The 19,704-nt window shown below is 41.3% G+C and overlaps 2 protein-coding genes across 3 annotated transcripts in view; one reads left to right on the forward strand and one right to left on the reverse strand.

Annotated features, from left to right (window-relative positions):
* Positions 1–414: 414 nt before the first annotated feature.
* prim2 (DNA primase subunit 2) lies at positions 415–15,997 on the forward strand. The gene is made up of 14 exons (XM_019870698.1): positions 415–530; positions 938–1,087; positions 1,185–1,297; positions 1,394–1,488; positions 1,568–1,688; positions 2,953–3,048; positions 3,641–3,778; positions 7,464–7,531; positions 8,522–8,594; positions 8,671–8,856; positions 14,522–14,648; positions 14,909–14,991; positions 15,148–15,216; positions 15,680–15,997. The coding sequence occupies exons 2-14, from the start codon at positions 943–945 to the stop codon at positions 15,923–15,925; spliced, it is 1,560 nt and encodes a 519-aa protein (XP_019726257.1). The 5' UTR covers positions 415–530; positions 938–942; the 3' UTR covers positions 15,926–15,997.
* Positions 15,998–18,491: 2,494 nt separating this feature from the next.
* LOC109516100 (CSC1-like protein 2) overlaps positions 18,492–19,704 on the reverse strand; it is an 11,587-nt gene continuing 10,374 nt past the window's right edge. The window contains exons 19-21 of one of the 2 annotated variants that reach the window (XM_019870307.1): positions 19,404–19,571; positions 19,207–19,322; positions 18,492–19,113 (exon numbers count right to left, since the gene is read on the reverse strand). In XM_019870307.1, coding sequence (XP_019725866.1) covers positions 19,024–19,113; positions 19,207–19,322; positions 19,404–19,571 — 374 coding nt within the window. In that variant the 3' untranslated portion in view covers positions 18,492–19,023. Of the gene's footprint in view, positions 19,114–19,206; positions 19,323–19,403; positions 19,572–19,704 lie in introns of those variants that run through there. The other variant, XM_019870308.1, reaches the window with a different exon arrangement.

Below are 19,704 nucleotides of genomic sequence, written 5' to 3' on the forward strand. Positions count from 1 at the left end.
AAACGTATCTAAACGTATCTATTCTAATATATGTTACAGATATCTAGTACACATAACTAATTATCAGTGAATTAAATGTGACAATGAAGATTTACAGGAATGTACATTTGTACAGCACATTTGTATTCATTTTGCCTCACCAAGTACAGTTGACAGCTTCCACTATGTGTAGATTATTTTAGATTATTAAAATTAATTCTCTGTCCGTGAAATATTCTTCCATCATTTTATTCTTTTTGTTTTCAATGTGTTAAGACTTAATATTTGTGGCGGATAAACCAGTTACGAAATAAAATGTTTAAGCGCTACAAAAACGTTTTGTATTTCATCTGAAGCGATGTGAAACGGGACAAGCAGAACAACAAAACGAGCCCTCATAAATCAAGACGGGGCGGGGCGTTGCCTGTCACTTCCTGGTTTGGGCATTTCGTCACCAATTCCCCGCGTTACTGAAACACTCAGCCCTATTTGGCGGGATTGAACCAGGAAGAAGCCTTTGTCCAGACACAAGCCCTTCCATTACTTGCTCGGTAAATAACTACATTTAAATAGTATCATTTTGTTAACTAGTTCACTGGTATATGGCACAACGCCTCTAAGTCGAGCTGTTGTTGGGCGCATGCTATTCCAACGGTATTCACGTTTATGTTGCGTTTGTAACATAACCCACGGTAGGTTTTAAGGGGTAATATTAATATTGCCTCATACCACGTTAAGCTAAACCCGGTATATGAAATGAACACTAAACGATAGACTCGTTGCTAGCACAATGGTGCTTGACATCCCCTTAATAGTTGGTTATGTTCCTAAAGTAAGACCAGTATGTGTGTTTGCAATAAATATTAATGGGGATGCTACAGTACTTTTGGGATAAAGTTATATTTGCCTGTTCTCCTGTGGTACATCTCAACATGCACCCTCCCTCACTTGCTTGTAGACATCATGGAGTTTTCCAGCAGAAGGAGGAAGTTTGCCACGACTCCTCAGATGGAGCTCTATGGACTTCCTCTGCAGTTTTATGGACAACCACCACTCGAGAACATCTCTCTCGCAGAATTTGAAACATTCGCGGTGGAGAGATTGAAATGTAAACACACGGCAAAGACATTGAAATTTGCATTTTACTTCTCATCTGCCATCAAATCATGATGATGTGTGTCTCTCATCTTTTGATGTCCCTGTAGTGTTGAAGACCGTTGAGAATTTGGGCGTGAGCTATGTGAAATTGTCTGAGCAGTACATCAAGAAGTTGGATTTTGAGTTTAAAAACTTGAATTTTCCTTACAGAGTAGACGCTGTGAGTAGGACTTTTGATAGTTGTGTTAATCAACATCAATAACCCAAATCATAAAATGGTTATGAGCCAATCATGATTGCTATGTTTTTACAACAGGATGACAGAAAACCTCAGTGTGGGCCAAGTGAATATGAGAAACGAAGAAAGGACCACATCTCCCACTTCATTTTGAGACTCGCCTATTGTCAGACGTAATTGATGTTTCCAAGTGCACGATGTCTCTCAATTAAACGGCAATCAAAGTTCATATTCACACGGGATGTTTTGCAGGGAGGATCTCCGAAGGTGGTTCATACAGCAGGAAGTGGATCTATTGCGCTACCGCTTTAATGACCTACATCCCAAACTGAAGCTGGAGTTTCTTCACAAAAATAATCTGGAATATGATGCGGTATGATTTATTCATTTGTTTTCGCTAACCATTTATAATATTGTAATTATTGTTTGTACTACACATCATGTTGCTTATTGTCATTCATAAATACAGTTTGGGTGGATTTTGCTGCTGAATTTATTCCACAAACCAAATCTTAATCAGAATGCCGTGTTTAAACTAATACATCCATTGAACATATTTAGGTCGACTAGTTAGCACATCCGCCTCACAGTGCAGAGGTGCTGGGTTCGATTACGGCTTCGGCCTTCATGTGTGGAGTTTGCATGTCCTCCCCGTGCCTGCATAGGTTTTCTCTGGGTACTCCGGTTTCCTCCCATATTCCAAAAACATGCACGGCAGGTTAATGGAACACTCCAGATTGTCCCTAGATGTGATTGTGAGCGTGAATGGTTGTTCGTCTCAGTGTGCCCTGCGATTGGCTGGCAACCAGGTCAGGGTGTACCCCGCCAACTGCCCGAAGACAGCTAGGATAGGCTCCAGCACACCCGCAACACTTGTGAGGATAAGCGGATTAGAACATGGATGGATGGACTTACCCTTTAAATATGCAGTGAAAATGGTATTTCCCTTTAGGGTTAATAATTTTTAAAATAGGAAAAACAAAAGCAGCAGCAGATCACCCAAAACTGAGCTTCTACCCGTTTTTTACTAGAGGGCGCTGTAAGACTACCATAGGACACAACTGATTTCCAAGGACTTTGTTGCATTTCTTTTGTTAGACATAATTAGCTATGATGAACTATTCGTGCATGGTAATGTATCAACATTTATTCATGGGTGCTTATAAAATACATTCAATATTTAGGAAGAGCATTTTCAAGCTCATAATAAGAGCAATATGCGTCAGGTTTTCAGTAACATGGAGCTGAAGACTGGAAATCCAATGATTTAAACATTATTTAACAATTCCAAGCATGCTTATTGGTGCAAGTCATACTTATGCTTTTGAATTCATCTTTTTGGACCTCACAACTTGTCTATTTGAACTCCATCCAATTTTGTACCGCTTATGCTATTCAGGATCTCGGGTGAACTGGAGGCTAATGCAGCTCACGACAACCTGGTTTGGTCATCAGCCAATCGCAAGGCACATTCAGGCAAACAACCATGAGCTCTCGCATCCACTCCTATGGGCAATTTAGTCTGAAACCAATGCCGGAGAACCTGCAGAAAACTGCATGGAAACAACATGCAAATGACACGAGACATCTAATATACTGTACTTTAAAGTGGTATTCACCGACTACATTTATTTCAGATTTCTATTGAAGAGAAGCAAGTGCTGCAAGATAAACTCATCGACTCCAGCTACGGCGTTAGTGGAATCACTGTGGAGGATCAAGATTTCTACAAAGTGAGTTCCTCAACTCACTCACTCTTGGATGTTGTAGCACTCCTGACCTCAAGAGATCCTAGTTGTTGGTTTGTTTGTTTTTTCAGAGTTCTGTATAACTTGTCAAACCTTTTTTGATGTTACTTCAGGGCAATAAATTAGATTTAGCTCTGCATTTTGTTCAGCTTCCTTAACTTTAGTCAGAGGCATGATAGTGAAATGAATAAGAAGAAATTTCGATAAAAAATAATAAGTATGTTTGTTTTTATTTATTCATTCATTCATTAAAAAAAGAAAAATAATAAGTATGTTTGTTTTTATTTTTTCATTCATTCATTAAAAAAAAAGAAAAATAATAAGTATGTTTGTTTTTATTTATAAATAATTAAGTCTTGCCTGCATTTTTATTTTTGAAGCAGTAGTAGTAGTGTTTATTTGAGTATGAAATGTTTCCTGACTCTGAGTAAATCCTTGGGTACAAACACAATTTTAAGCTGTGAATGCTACAAAGGGATTATTGCTTTGACACCTATGTTCACATGTTGAGATAAATCGAGTCTTTAAAATAAGAATAATGTTTTAAAACACAGTTGCTCTATTTTTTGTTGTCAAGGTTCCTTTCCAAGATGCTTTGGATCTAGTACGAACAAGGAAAGTCTACCTCAAAGCGGGCTATGTGTACATCCCTCACCAGGACGTTGTCACCATTGTGCTCAACGATTTTCGCACAAGGTTGTCGAAAGCTCTCGCGGTAAGTGTCTTAAGCTCCCTGGTGTTGGGGAAAGGCATCAGCTTTGATGTTCTCCTATGCTGTAGATCAGCGGTCCCAAACCTTTTCTCTACAAGAGACCAGTTTCATGTAGAAACATTTTCCACAAACAAGAGATAGAAGTGCAGGGGTGTTCAACAACTCCCCGGTTCACTCTTGTTTTGTCTCTGAATCTGTCCACTTCCTACTTTTTAGCTCTTGTTGAAACCCAAATTAGCAAGACAACGCGACGCCGCATTGGTCTGCTTGCTCACGGCCACTGATGAGTGTGCCTGCGAGTGCATGAGAACTGATTGACACCACTCCAGTCACGTATTCTGTCTCCAATTGGTTATTTTCCTTTGCCCGCTGTGGTTTCATCAATCAAATCAGAGGCACAAGATGAGACGACAGAGGACCAATTTACTCATTTGCTGTTGTACTACTCTCAGGTCGTACTGGCACTTTTAACAAATATAAACACAAATAATTGACAATTGTGAACTCTCCCTTTAAGCAATTGTTGCACTTCAAGCAGTGATAGGGTTGATTCCCCTGTCTTGTTCACGCATGGGTTCCAGATCCATTTCTTTTGTGATTGAGAAGTAAAACTCAAAATCTTTTGAAAGCTGTGATAGTTGGTTATGCATGCTGGGAGAATGAACATGAAACTTTAATCTCTTTCATAATCCCTGTAAAACATCCATGTGTTCACCCTCCACCTCCATAATTCCAGTTTGGCTTTGAAAGTGGCAATCTTGTCTCTCAACTTGCAAACTGCTGTCATTTTCCTTTGAAGTGAGAAATTGAGCAAGTTTCAAGAACCAATTAGTGTTGCTCAAAATCTCTGCCTGTGCCTGTGGCAACTGTTTTACTTGAAGAAATCCCTGCAGGGAATCTCGTAAACGTAAAACGTAGCCAGTGATGCGTCTCGTGAAAGCTGTCTGACTCTGTGTACAAGCAAAGGTGTCTTATGTTCAGCATCCATCTCTTCCCAGATCTCCTCAAACAGTAGTGATTTAAGCACAGTGCTTTGGTGTGGTTCATAACTTTCAACACATCTCGCAAAACACCATTAAACCCAGGTGACAGTTTTCGGCTTGCCGCTCTTTCCCTAGGGACGACACAACGTGGAGATTCACATTCCAAAGCGACCGCCCTGATGAGGGTTGTCAGACTCGAAAGCTGTCCAGTCACAATTATGTAATCATTCAACGAATGAAATAGTTTGGCGTTGTTGGTTGGCAAAAATAGTGTTACTGGTACATGGCAGGTGTGTGTGTGTGTGTGTGTGTGTGTGTGTGTGTGTGTGTGTGTGTGTGTGTGTGTGTGTGTGTGTGTGTGTGGCCGGCGTGAATGTCGGCCTGATTTAACAGGAGCAATCAGCAAAAAAACGTGGCATCTTGACAAGGATCGCGGGGGTGCTGGAGCCAATCCTAGCCGTCTTCGGGCAGTAGGCGGGTGACACCCGGAACCCGTTGCCAGCCAATCGCAGGGCACACAGAGATGAACAACCATCCACGCTCACACCCACACCTAAGAACAATTTAGAGTGTTCAATCAGGCTGCCATGCATATTTTTGGAATGTGGGAGGAAACCGAAGTACCTGGAGAAAACCCACGCAGGCCTGGGGAGAACATGCAAACTCCACACAGGGAGGCTGGAGCGGGGACCAAACCCAAGACCTCCACAATGTGAGGTCGACGCGCTAACCACTGGAACACCGGGCTGCCCACACACACACATTCATTCATTTTCCGAACCGCCTGATCCTCACTAGGGTCGCGGGGGGTGCTGGAGCCTATCCCAGCCGTCTTCGGGCAGCAGGCGGGGGACACCCTGAACCGGTTGCCAGCCAATCGCAGGGCATATATATATATATCTCTCTCTCTCTCTCAGGGGCCATGTCGGTTTTTATGAAGTGGAGACAGAACAGGCGACAAGATTTATTAACAAGCGGCACTTGCTTCCACACTGTATAGGCTGATGTTAACAGACATCATTGACAATGTCAACAAGCCTGCCACAGATTATCAACAGCTTGCAGGGCATCACAGTGTACCCTTGCGTTATTGTCTATTATTGTCCACCTGTATCTGGCCCTATTCCCACTGACTGTTTTGTGTTTACAATTGCTGTGCTTGTATGGGTTGTTCTGCATCTCTGCTTGTTTGCCTCAGTGCCATGAGTGTTGGTGAAGAAATACAGGGTTCAAGTGAGGGAAGGACGTGTGCACATATGACACAAGATGTTTGCAGGGTAGATGGTGCATACTCCCCCCAGCACGCACACGCACGCACACACTCGGGGCGTGAAAGGTCCAATGTTGATATGCACTGCATTGAACGCCCTCGGGCTCATGCAACATAGTGCAATATGATATTTGTGGAGAGCCGCAGGCATTTACTTCAAAATGCTGTATGTGATGGGACAACTCAGGTCCAGTTGTGTAGTGAGGAGAGTTTGCAACTAGGGGGCAAACAAAAGCAACACTGCTTCATTGTTCTGAATAGATATATAGGTACCTAGCCGGGGGTTTAGTTATTCTGCTGGAAAGACTTTATGATCAGAAAGGATGTGTTTTCAACTTTTAAGCTTCAGTGTGGTTTATAGAATGAATACTTCCCCTTCATATTATGACATTAGATTGTGTAAATAGTGAAAAAAGAAGCTCGGCTTGCCTTGGCTCTCAAATGGTATGTCCGCTCAATACGCTGAATCATGCCCGGCCGGCTCAATCGTCAACCGTCGATCAAATTGCTTGACTACGACCTGAAAAAGAGATGTCACTTTGTCTGACAATCCCTGAGAATAAACCTCGACGTTCCCCTCCGTCTGCAGCAGAATAGTAATTTGTTCTAATAGTAAAAAGTTCTCATATAATGGAGGAGTGGGGGGCAAAAAACTGTTTAACACCGTATTTTCACAATTCAGGACCATAACAAAGTGTTGAATGGCGAATCAACCCTGGTTTGTCCCCAGTGAAGACTAAACATTACAGGGCGCATCCAGTCACTGTTGTTTGTTAAACTGGGCCGCGCATGTTTGTCAAGGGACTGGCCGCCGTCTTTTTCAAATTGGAAAACAAATGAGAAACCAATGTAAGTGCACTATTAAGTATAAACGGCTCATGTCATCCACTTGGGACACAAGGTGGCTGTTTTAACGTACCTCACGTAAAAGGATGATTGTCCCATGTGATGCCTGCTGTTGGTTACAACCTGGTTTTTAAGATAAGATAAGAAAACCTTTATTTTTCTCACAATGGAGAAATTCCCAATTTAGAGCAACAAATTATGAAGTGGATTTTGTGGTATAAGAAGCATTACGTAGCTGTGTAAGACTGACTGTGCAAAGCTACACTGCAGTTGATGAGAAGACACATTCATTAAATTGTAACTGTTTACAAGGAAAACAATCCATAAATCGAAAGGTGTTTCTAGGCAAATTTAGGGGGTGAGGATGCCAATTAATTAAAAGCCGAGCACAGTGAAATCGAGATTGTTTTGGACATTTTGTTAAAGTGGAAAAAAAAAAATCAGCCACACAGCAAATCCATTCTGTTGTGTTCTGATTAATTCTCTCCACGGTACTTAATTTTTACCCTCAACCTGCCATGTTCGGCTCTTCTCATCCTTCGACCCACCCTGTTTACCATTACTCAAACAATGCCAATCCCTCCCGCAGTTGACGGCGCGTTCGCTACCGGCGGTGCATTCTGATGAACGGCTCCAGCCGCTCCTTACCCACCTCAGGTAAGTGACGGGAATCATAACTTTTAGCTGCTTTGTTTCTCCCATGAAGACCTACTTACGGAATAGACTTTTGGCACCAAATGGCATTTGTGGTCCAAATATTTTACACACACACACACACGCACGCACACAAACAGAGAGCCCAGTTCACTATGTGCATGATCAACATAACAAAAGTTCCATAAATCGCACAGTATAAACAAACACAGTATGACTGTGTCCCTTCATTTTTCTCAAAGCAATTGTGTAATCTTTATTAAGTCCTCCCTTGCAGTTGATTAAATTCATTAACAAGCAGTCCAATTGTTCATTTGATAATTGGTTTGATTTATCAGTCGAACATACTAAGGAGCATTTGTCTGTACATACTGATAAATTAAAAAAAAAAACACCCACTGGAAAGGTGAACACCATTGGAAAATTAATCCCAAAGTAGGCAGCTCAGAGAATAGCGAGGGTGTCGTTTTTGGGAGAAAGGGGAAGCACATTAGCCACGTTGGCTCACAGTGATGAGAATTAGTGGACAGCTTGTTGCGATTAGTGGGCGGTCCCCAAATCTGTGGTGGCGGTGCACAATATCATGAAAAGCGCTGCCACTTGAGTGAGCCAAAATCTAGCGATAACATTCACTGCCTTTTACAATTGGAGTCCTTTTTGACGTTTCCAGCGAGGTCAGTGTGGCAACTCATGCAGTTCACAGCATGTTGAACTTAGTATATCTCCAGACCACTTCATAAAGGATATCCTTTCTATCAGTCTGTGTGCTAAATCAAGCCATTCAAATTGTTCTTGAAATAGGGGTCTACATTAACAGTGACCCGGGGCCACACACATTTAGATTTCATACCAAAAAACAAAACATAACATGCAAAAAAATTAATAAATAAAAAAGTAACGAAACAGACATCATATTTTTCTGAAAGGCTTAAATGTTACAGTATGAAGACGCTACACATATAACATATATAAACATTGTTTTTCTTTTATTAGCCACTCCTATTTGGGACAGGACTACAGCATCCAGAAGAATGTTGGTAAAATCTCCTTGGAACAAATCGATTCAGTAAGTTCCTTGGAATCTCGGTTTGCTCGTGTTGTCAAAATGATGCTGGCAACCAGTTCTTCTTGTCCATCTCCAGTTGTCAGGCAAATCCTTCCCTCTGTGCATGAGGCAGCTCCATCAGTCCTTAAGAGAGAACCATCATCTCCGGCACGGCGGCCGCATGCAGTACGGTCTCTTCCTCAAGGGCATCGGCCTCTCCCTGGAACAGGCGCTGCAGTTCTGGAGGTCGGAATTTACCAGAGGCAAAGTGGACGCAGACAAGGTGAAGGCTTTGTTACGTTGTTTATTCTCCCCAATCAAAGTCTGTATCAGTTATGGATGAGGCACTATTATTTTAATGGCCGCTCTGACCGGTTTCAACTGCACAAGCACACAGTGTTGGGTCATTTGAACGTTTTGCTGAGGTCATCTTTGGTCATTAGGTACTCAGGTTGCCAAGCTTTACGTTTGTCTACACAGCCACGCTTTATTTTTGATTGCACAATATCACTGGATAGCCACAGAAAAATATGTTCACATTGTTGCACTTAAAGTTTCAACGTTTCTGAAAAGGGCCCTGCACAAAGGGCATTTGCATAAATGTCCTTCCTATTCCAAAGAGTTACTGATGCGTTATCTTTTAATTGTTTTAGACTCTCTCGCACAGTCCAGAGGTAAGTGGTCGATATCACTCAAGAAAGTGTGGTCTTCCAAAGATTAAATCTTGATTCCTTGGAGAAATTAGTTGAGAGAAATACTCACATAAAGGCAGGGAAAGTGGAGCCTCTCAGCTTTTTCACAGTCAAATGCAAAAGCCAAATGAAAAAAATGAAGGAACTCCAGCCCAGTGATTGTTGTTGAGAAAACCAAAGATCTCAAAATGTAACTGCAGCAATGTGAAAGGCAGCATATCAGCTGAAAATAGCCCACGAAGAAAGCTTTCGTGAAGCATTTTTTTGCATTTCAGTATTTTGTTTAAAAATATAATAAATTTTTTAAAATGTGTTTTTTTTCCATCTACAGCGTTTTTAGAACATATTTTATGTTCAAATTATGTTCTGGGTGTGTTGTCCATCATCTCAGTGTTAAGACATATTGTTGATGTTTACAGTTTGTTGGTGTTTTACATCAACCTTCATTGACTTTGCTTTAACTTCTGGCAATGTCTTTGCTGGTTAACCACTGCTCTTTTACTGCTATTGTTTCTATTTACCTCGATGGCTTAAAAGTAAATTACACTTCACAGCTGCAGGAGAGAGCCGTGAGCTAAATACAAAAAAAAAAAAAATCTTTGCCTTTAAACAAGATGCAGTGTTTTCGGTCTAGCCTGCGATGCATGAAAATATAGCTCATTCTTCATTCATTTTGTAAAAAATGGGGTCTGCTCCTCTAATGTTATTTGCAGCCTGCACCTGTATTGCACTCTAATGTAATGCCTTTGGGAAAACCAATCCCGTTGTGGGTCCATAGCTCATCTCTGAATTCACGTCAAGGATTGTCAATCGTAGTTGTTCTTTGTATTCGTTTTTTTTTTTTTTTTTTCTTCACTAACTAAACAACGCTAATTATTGTTGGATTCATGCCGCTGTGCCCTACTGTTTCTCGTTCCAAAAGCACGGCAGCAGAATAATTCACAACTTGCTCATCAGCTTTCTTCTGCCGTCCCTCGTGTCTTCCGCCATCTGGTCGTGTGACTACATGAGTGCATTACATTTATAGCCGTCTTAGCTCAACGGTGAATTCCCAGGGCTGTTTTTCCACACCTACAGGACAGCACTGGCCCACGTTGTATGCGTTGTGTCAGAGGTTGGTCTTCGTTGGCGGGCTGCTTCAAAGCCGCCACATTAGTATGCGAAAGGCACATGGCAAGCAATGGGAGCCAACGATGCCAAAAGGGGGGACCTGAGGCAGAAGCGACGGGATATCAGAAAAAATTGGATGAAATCCATACCCGCTGTGCTTTGTCTTGGATCACAATTTGATGGCGGGGTGTCAATGTGCCACGTGTGGAGCACCGCATCTGGAACCTTGAGCTGTGCGAACAATAGACCTCGGGTAAAGCTGCTACATCTGCTAGTATAATTGACTTAATTGATTTACACAACTCGACAGCAACATTCATTTTAAAGGCAGCGTTTCCTCCAAGGTCTCTTTCCAACAGCACTTGTAAAATATGCATCACACTCTCCCATAACTGCTCGCTTGTACTTTATGACCTGTGAGGGTTTTTTTTTTTAATAAGCAGCTTGTTTAGCACACAAGCAGCCTTTAAAACTGATTTTCTTTCATTTATAGGACCACGATAATCATATTATGTCAGGTCCTTTCATCTTTAAAAAGAAATAGGTGTTTGAAGAGATCCATTTAAAAAAAATCTTGACAGTATCACTGATTTAAAAAAACAAAACAAAAACACTCCAGTAATAGTGGAGAGTTAAAAGCAAAAATGAATACAGTGGTACCTCTACTTACGAAATTAATTGGTTCTGGAAGAAATTTCATAACTAGAAAATTTTGTAAGAAGAGACGCATTTTCCATGTGAATGCCTGAATCCGTTCCACCCCCGCCACCCCCCAAATTCAGACATAAATGTTTTCTGAAGCATAAAAATATGTAACAAATATGTGTTACAATTAGATTATTGCAAAATAAATGAGAGTTTTGCACGATCTAAAAAACAAAGAATAGAGTAAAGAATTAAAATGATGGTCACTTAACTTTTAACTGCATCCTCATCGTTTTATTGCCCGCTTTAGTTCATGTTCTCTCTCAGAACTGGTTTTTGCCTGGCGTTTCGTAAAGAACAGATCCTAGGACGTTTGCTTTTGTCGGCTTTTAACAATCCTTCGAAAATGTGCAAGGCAAACATCAGCATCGTGAGCAATTGCCCGAGCCGACTAGTGAACACTTTTTCTGGGTGATTCACATTTCTGTAAAACTATCTCATGGCCCGAGGGGCGAATAACGACAACGCTGCATACACACATATCTATCTATTTATCTATCTACACACACAGACACATAACGGTAGAGGTCCCCCTTAGCCAATGGGATGCCAGGAAGATGCTTGGTAATAACGAATGGCAGAGCAGCTCTAAGTATGTTGCGTTAGCCCATACTGTATTTTAACCTTTCGTATCTCGAAATTTCTTTCGGCGCAAGAGGCAATATTTTACTGTTGAGGCGTTTCGTAACTTGAAAATTTCGTACGAAGAGACGTTCGTCAGTGGAGGTACCACTGTAGTTACTCGGTTCGCGAGTTTGCAATCGTGAAACGGGTTGCCGAGAGGTGTGTCACAATACTTTTATCCATGTTGTGTACCAGCAACATTTGTGCTTTTGCATCTTAATTCGAGTTGAATTTGAACCGAAAAGTAGCCATTGATTTAGTATAGTTAATGATAATTAAACAATATTATCAATGAATATTTCAGTTTTGCCTCCACAATTGGCTGGTATTTGAACAAAACAAATCAAGCATGACATTCCTCCTCTTGTGGAACAGGACTTTCATATTGGGTCTGGAGTAAAATGCTTTTGTCATTAAGTATTTCTTCACAAGATGTTACGGAAATTTCAGCGACTCAGTCAGTCGCTTGCCCCGCCCGTAGTTGGAAATTCAACTTTTAAAGTGCGCAACCGCAACTTGTTAGCAGTATATCACTCCCGTACCTTTCTTTCTGAGTGTGGAAATGCCTGTGGTGCAGATTATAAATGGGAGTATTTTAATGAAATTACATCCAAGACAGATTGGACCTCGAGGGAGATCAGTGACTATGGGCTGTGCCTAAGAAGCCACGCCAAGTGTACTGTATGCACGCACACATGCACATGCACGCGCACTCGCACATAATCCCTTATACGGTGTCCTATTTTTTTCTGTCTCAGGCGCCGCGGGTTTTTGTGAACGTGTCCTCATGGCTGGGATGATCAAGAGCTCACGAGCCAAGATGCGCGCGAGCTCCAGCTCTGCTCTTTAAATACGGCTTTTGTACTCACGTTTTTATTTCCTCCTTGCCTCTTAGATGTTCTTAATGCTGCCAGTTTGGAGGTCAGCTATATTAGGGTACATCCGGGATTACCAGCATCGCAGTTGGAGATTTAATGGCAAACTTTAAGGAAAAAGGGGGTTGAAACTCATTTTTTTCTGCTGTGTCACATCGGCTTCAATTCATTAATATGTATATGAGTTAGAACAGCATCTGTTGTAAGTGACTTGCGGTGAGACGGCAAAAATCAAGAGAGGGTCAAGAGCAGGGTAGACAGTGAAAAGCGGCCGTGAAAGCCTGAATTAATTGTCGAGTGCCACACCAACACGCTAACCTCAATCGTGTTAAATATGAATTCAATGCCCTGTTATGAAGCAGTATATTGTATTGTTTTAGTAAGATGCCTCATGTGTATCATATTAAACATTAAAAAAAAAACATGATAATCAGGCATGACCCGTCTATAACATATTCATTTTTCATTGCTATTTATAATTAACATTCCCCCAAACACGTCTTAGGTGCCCGGATTTTGTTTTCCCCCTATACTGTATTTTTAAAGTGTGCTTTAAAAGTACAAAGCACTCACTCATGGTAGTCGTTTTTAGCGAGGACTAAGCCCACAGTGCAGGAAATGAGAATGTTGCTCACATGAGGAGCAGAGTAGGCTTTGGCGCGATTTATTTCTTTATTTATTGTTTTTAATAGTTGCAAGAATGCCTGGGAATGTCATCAAATAAAACAAGTTTTACAAGTTTCTCATTAAAAACATCATTTCAGTTCAAGAGCTTCTACATGTTGGTGCATTAATGAAAAAAAAAAACCAATTACCGGTACTTTTTTTTGTTAGTAACCTTACCTTGCCTGGTGGTACAATAAATTTGTTAAGCACTTGGTTTTCCTTTTGCCAGGAGTTTTGTGATGGCATAAGGGAACTGTGGCTATTCAGTACAATATTTTGAAAGAGTCACGTGATCTTAGGACGCTTCTGCCATTTGGAGTTTGTACGGATTTGTTACACTTGCCAGATATGTTCAAGTGTTACTCAAGACACAGCCGTACTATACAGTAAATAACGGCTTTATGGTTGAACCATTTAGATCATTTCTTATGCATTTTTTTTCATTCAATTTTATGGAAAAGGTTGATGGTCAGTGGATTCTGAAGTGGCATAGAATTGTGCACTGTAGTTAAAAAAAAAAAGGATGACTTGATGGAGAAGATTTTAGGAGAGCATGGAAAAGGCAAAATACAATTGAAATATCTGGAAAAGGCTACTTTTCACATTATGCTTAACTCGATGTTTTAGGGTGTTATGATGTCTTCATGATTGCACCTAATACCCATTAAACACACTTAAGTGGGAGCGGAACGTCAGTGTTCGTCTCAATAAAAGAGGCGGGGTGCCTCAAGGCCGGAGATTACCCCGCGAATCCTGAGAGGCTTTCAATAATTAATACGAGATTTATTGTACTTGGAGAAGATTTGATGTGTTTTAAATTGCCATGCGAGATTGTTACATTGGCAAGTTCAGGGGTTTTATTGCAGCACAAATGTGTTATCGTGTGTGCAAAGGTAGGAGTGCGCTGGGTGTTTTACTGTTTGAGTTTTAGAAGCGGGCAACCTTAATTCACTCTTAATGTCTGAACGCCGCTGAGTCGGGTTCGAAAGTGATCCATTGTGCGGCCTGTGAGTGACCCCAAAAAAAACTTCCCCACATGTTCTTTGCCAGTTCACATCTAAATTCCTTGCTCAAGACAAAAGCTTGGAGAGGCGGAGATGGCCGTGTTAGACATAATTCAACTAACTTTACTTCCACCACAGGTTCCCTCTAATAGCTCCATGTTTCATTGAGGGAAAACAAAGTGTCAACAGTGGGATGATGTATAACGTCTCTTTTCACCCCAACCTTGCCCCCCACCTCTCCAACACTACCCTCCTTTTCCTCTGCTTCTTAGTTTGATAAAGCGTACGCTTACAACATCCGCCACATGTTTGGCAAAGAAGGCAAGAGGACGGACTACACCCCCTATAGCTGCATGAAAGTGATTTTGTCAAACCCGCCAAGCCAAGGCGACCATCATGGTGAGTTTACAGCGATTCGATGGAAAGGGCAAAGTCCACGTAAGAAGGATACATACATACACACTTTCAAAATCGACATTTGAGAGAACCTACACGTGAGGGAATATAACAAAGCCAGATGTCCCAATACTTTTGTCCAGATTAGAGCAGGTGCTTTGTAAGCACGACTCATTCCTAATTTTTGCTTTGTTGTGCTCCATGGCTATTTTTTATTTTTTTATTTATTTTTTTAAGGGCTGGTGTTTATTTTGTATTTGTAGGGTGTCCGTTTCGTCACAGTGACTCGGAGCTGCTGAAGCAGAAACTTCAGTTCTACAAAGTGTCCCCAAGCGGTATCAGTCAGGTGGGTCCTCAGGCTTCTGATCCCTTTTAGCCACCATCGTAACCACTCTGAGGCATTCCGTCCTTCCCATAGTGTTTAATGTGTTTCATTTTGGGCAGGAATAAAATGGTTCAAGTTAACTTTAGTCCAACGTTGTCCTTCTACTTTTCCCTGCAGATAATGGACCTGGTCAAAGGGATGCACTACCAACTGGCTTGCCAAAAGTACTTTGAGCTGACTCACAATGTAAGTGGACTTTTTGTCAAGCTGGGGGTAACCATGGATACAGGAAGAAGAGACTTGACCTCTTTTGAAATACTTGCCAGCTATATTTTAGAGTGGTGTGGCTGAATTGGCCCATGTTGTTTCTGTGCCGATGCTAAAGTAGGTGTTATTCCACATTAGGATAAATGGGGTTAACAAAATATTTGAAACAACTCAGTATGGTGGTGTGCAATTCGACACCACAATCACCAAACAAAAATGTCACAAAAAGTATGAATACTGAAATGATGATGTCAGTGTTACAATTTCCTTTCAAATTGACTTACCAGGTGTGAAATCTGGGTCTTGTTTAATTGAACAAAATCCTGATACACTGACAGGCGTGCCTTCTTCCGCTGTGTGAATGGCACGTTTCCATTAAAACTTTCATTTCCAGCCAACAATAATTAAAGCTTACTTTTTTTCTCTTTTTTTTTAATGCCAGGTCGAGGATGCGAATTTCTCCCTCAATCACCCCAACCAGTACTTTGTGGAGAGCCAGAAGATTTTAGGAGGCGGCAAAGATGCCAAACGCGAGATGGTGGACACCCCGCAGAGGTCACAGGGAAACTCTGCATTTAAAAACTCCCCTGCACCTCGAGAGAAGGCAGCAGCTCCAGCCAACACAAATGCATCGCAGGATTCGGCCGAGATGTCAGAAGATCTGGACTCGTACTTTGAAGAAGTCTGATTTTTTTTTCTTCTTTTCCCGCGTGTAGTAAATAAGTCTTGTTTTTCTTCATAGGACTGAGAGGTTTTTTTTATTTTTTATTTTTTTTTTGACAGGACATTCACTTTCACTCTGAACAAGTCTTGTTTTTCTTCATAGGACTGAGAGTTTTTTTTAATTTTTTTTTTTTTTTTTTTGACAGGACATTCACTTTCACTCTGAAGTCATATTGCCTTCCTCATTCAACATCTTTTCAATATGTTGACACTGCATTATCCTTTCTCCAAGTTGACTTGATGGTGCTTTGGCGTGAGTTCTGGTTCTGGTGGTGCTAACTAGAACATTTCCCACCTGCCTCAGTAATATCTTTGTATTTGCTGGCAAGAGCGTGGAGGAATGGTGGCAGCTGGTTGGATGGAAATAAACAATTCCCTGTTGTATTATGCTGTCTACCCTGGGAATATTGCTTTCACAGTGCAAAATATACTCCTAGCATGCGTGGTCTGCTTGCAAATTTTTATCCCCTTCCTACAGTAATAAGGTGTGAAAAATGGAGGCTATCTAAAAGTCAACCTTTTGTCCTGCCTAAGTATTTGGGAATGCAGCCTTATCTCACTTTTTCCAGAAAGCGCGGTTTTGTTCTTGTCAGCATTAAAAAAAAAAAAAAAACCTTCATAATATGAGATCCAATTAAAGGCTCAGACTATAGTCAGCCATTGATTATATGGATAGAAATACATTACCCCAAAGAATGGCACCTTGAATAGTTCAGTGAAGCCTTCTGTAGTTGAAAGATTTATTTTGTCATTAATTGCATAACTCCTAGCGGCCCGGTAGTCGACTGGTTAGCACGTCACCTTCACAGTGCAGAGGTACCGGGTTCAGTTCCAGCTTCGGCCTTCCTCTGTGGAGTTTGCATGTACTCCCCGGGCCTGCGTCCTCCGGTTTCCTCCCACATTCCAAAAACATGCATGGCAGGCTGGTTGAACATTCCAAATTGTCCCTCAGTGTGAGTGTGAGCGTGAATGGTTGTTTGTTTCTGTGTGCCCCGCGTTTGGCTGGCAACCGGTTCAGGGTGTCCCCCGCCTACTGCCCTAAGACGGCTGGGATAGGCTCCAGCACCCCCCGTGATCCTAGTGCGGATAAAGCGGTTCGGAAAATGAATAAATAACTCCTGATGGTGGTGAAAATTTAAAATCGACGAGTTGCTGTTGGCCTCTGTTATAGAATTCACTGCTGCTTCAGCCACAGTCGAGTACACAAACGCCAGCGCAGCACATGTAGCTTCAGTTGGGTTTAAGGCAAGCACGGTGCTTGGCTTAGAGGATTTAGTCAAGTAGATGACAGTGGTGTCAGCAAGAGAACATCGCATGTGTTTTGGTAGCGCGTGACACTATGGCTAGAAAAATCTGCCACTTGAATGGAGAAGTTTATCTTCTCAGAATGGATTTGCAATTAGCCATGACCTTGCACTCTTTCTGGTCATTTGCGTCTTCTCAGTTTGGACAAGAAAGGTCATCCCACCTGTCCTGAGCTTCTTTTAGAAGCTTATACTGAATGTTATTGCATGTACTCTAATACTAGAAGCTGTTTACCACCCTACTGGTTAATCGTGGTTAATTGTACCTTCTGCCAGCACAATGGATGGGAATCAATGCTCTCGAAAGACATATACAGTATTGCGCAGAATCCTGAAACTGGCTTGCTCCCTTTGCAGCAAAAAGATGGTTGCCTCCATTATCTTGCACTCATTTTACATGACCTTGGGGATCCGAATCTTTTTGCGTTGAATGTCTCATTTTAAAGCTTAACGCTCAACCATATTGCATGCTTGCCACTCACATATTAAAAGATGAGCACCATTTCTTTGGCAGCCATCTCAATTCGTTTGAAGGCCTTGTACAGTGTTCTGTGGCCAATGTGCATCATAGGCTTTTGTCAGATCAATGTCCTTTTTGTTTTTGTTTTTTCCCAAGCCGATTCTTCATAATTTACACGGGCAGATCTGGTTTTAATTCGTGCTGCACTGCAGGCTACAGTGGCCACACTTGGGAGGAACTTTGTGTTTCTATTTCATGGCACACCTGAAGCAAAACCATGCAGAGGGGGTACACATACAGTGGCCGCAACATTAGGTACACCAACACAATTTGTACTTTTTAGTATTTTGTCACACATCAAATTAGGTAAACTCCGAAAGGGTATTCGTGCCTCACCAGAAGAATATAACGTAAAGAATTCTCATGTTTTAAAGTGATGTCTTCACATTTTAATGTGATACGGTAATTATGTTTAACATGATAATTTTCACATGGTAAGTTTAACATTCTAACGTGGTTAAGTGATCACACTGAAAACAGTGCCGTTACATCATATTGTAAAAATTAAATAAGGCAGTGTGTAAAAAGATTTAAGACTGAAAAAGACATGTAAGACTCGCTCTGCCAGTGAGCTGAACGATTTGCTTTGTTTTATGCTGAAAGTCCCAAACGAGACAATTTTTGACATATTTACAGTGTCATGTTAAAACATGAAATTTATTTTATTTATCATGTTATACCGTGATATAGAACTTTTGTTTTTTTGGTCTAGCAATACACTTGGGTACATCACAAAATGATTAGACAAATTTATTTGTATCATTTCAAACACCATACCAATCAATGCCATTACAGACAATTGTTTATTTATATTCAATTCTTAATGCAAAACAAATGCAAGAAAGAGTATTGGTGAGTCCGAAAGCCAGCTTTCTGGGCTCGGTTAAGAGCAGTTGACTAAGTAGTCCTTATCTTGATAACACTAATAGATATTATATTATTATAATACATATATTTCTAATGCTGCATGTTTTATTGACTGGCAGACAGTTCAGGGTGTTCCCTGCCTCTCGCCTCAAAGTCAGCCGGGATAAGCTTCCGCTTATTCGCAACCCTATTGAGAATATAAGGTTTGGAAAATGGACGCATTGCATTCGGTCGACTTTCCAAATTCAAATCCATTTTCCTCAGTGCTCAATCATCTCTTCAGGTGCTTCACCCCATTTTGACAATAAACATGACGACATACATTTTAATCCGTACAATTCAACCGGCGCCCGCGTGGCACCGTAGAGAAATCTATTTCAACTGAAAGAGGGAATATAGGTTTGTGCTCTGATCTTCACCTTCTGGGTTTTCGGCCCTTACATGTTCATGATGGATGTCAACCTATGACCAAAACAAGGGATTTTAGCTTAAAGTTGAAATAGACACAAGTCACACAACCAAACTCACATTCACCAAGGAATCAAAGCTTGTGACCTGATAGTTGTGAGGAGTGAACTTTTTCAAACGTCCAAAGCAGGCACGTGCGATAAAGATTATGAACGTGATGAGCAGCATGGTCCCTGTGAATATGGTGGAAGAAGCAAAAAGACCTGGGGATAGAAAGTTCATGCATCACTGGCTTGAATCGCACAAAAGATTAAAACAAAAACACAAAATCGTGAATGTCATACCAGAACGCTTCATAAAGAAGAAAAACTGCCACAACATTCCCAGAATGGGCCCAACCATAGCTTGATTGACAGCTCCAGAGTGGATACTCATGTCCAGCTTTGTTGGCCGATAAATGTAGTAAATGTTATACCGGTCCACTTGTTGTTTTATTATCATGTATACCAGGCCTGCAGAGAAAAAAAGGGCTTAGCATTCAGTATCTCCAAATCGGAGGCCATGGTCCTCACATGAGAAAAGGGTGCAGTGCATATACAGGTACAATATGTATGTGTGTGTGTTTGGGGTGGGTGGGTGGTGGTG

This window comes from Hippocampus comes, unplaced genomic scaffold, assembly GCF_001891065.2.
Source record: "Hippocampus comes isolate QL1 unplaced genomic scaffold, H_comes_QL1_v1.1 scaffold76, whole genome shotgun sequence".
NCBI lineage: Eukaryota > Metazoa > Chordata > Actinopteri > Syngnathiformes > Syngnathidae > Hippocampus > Hippocampus comes.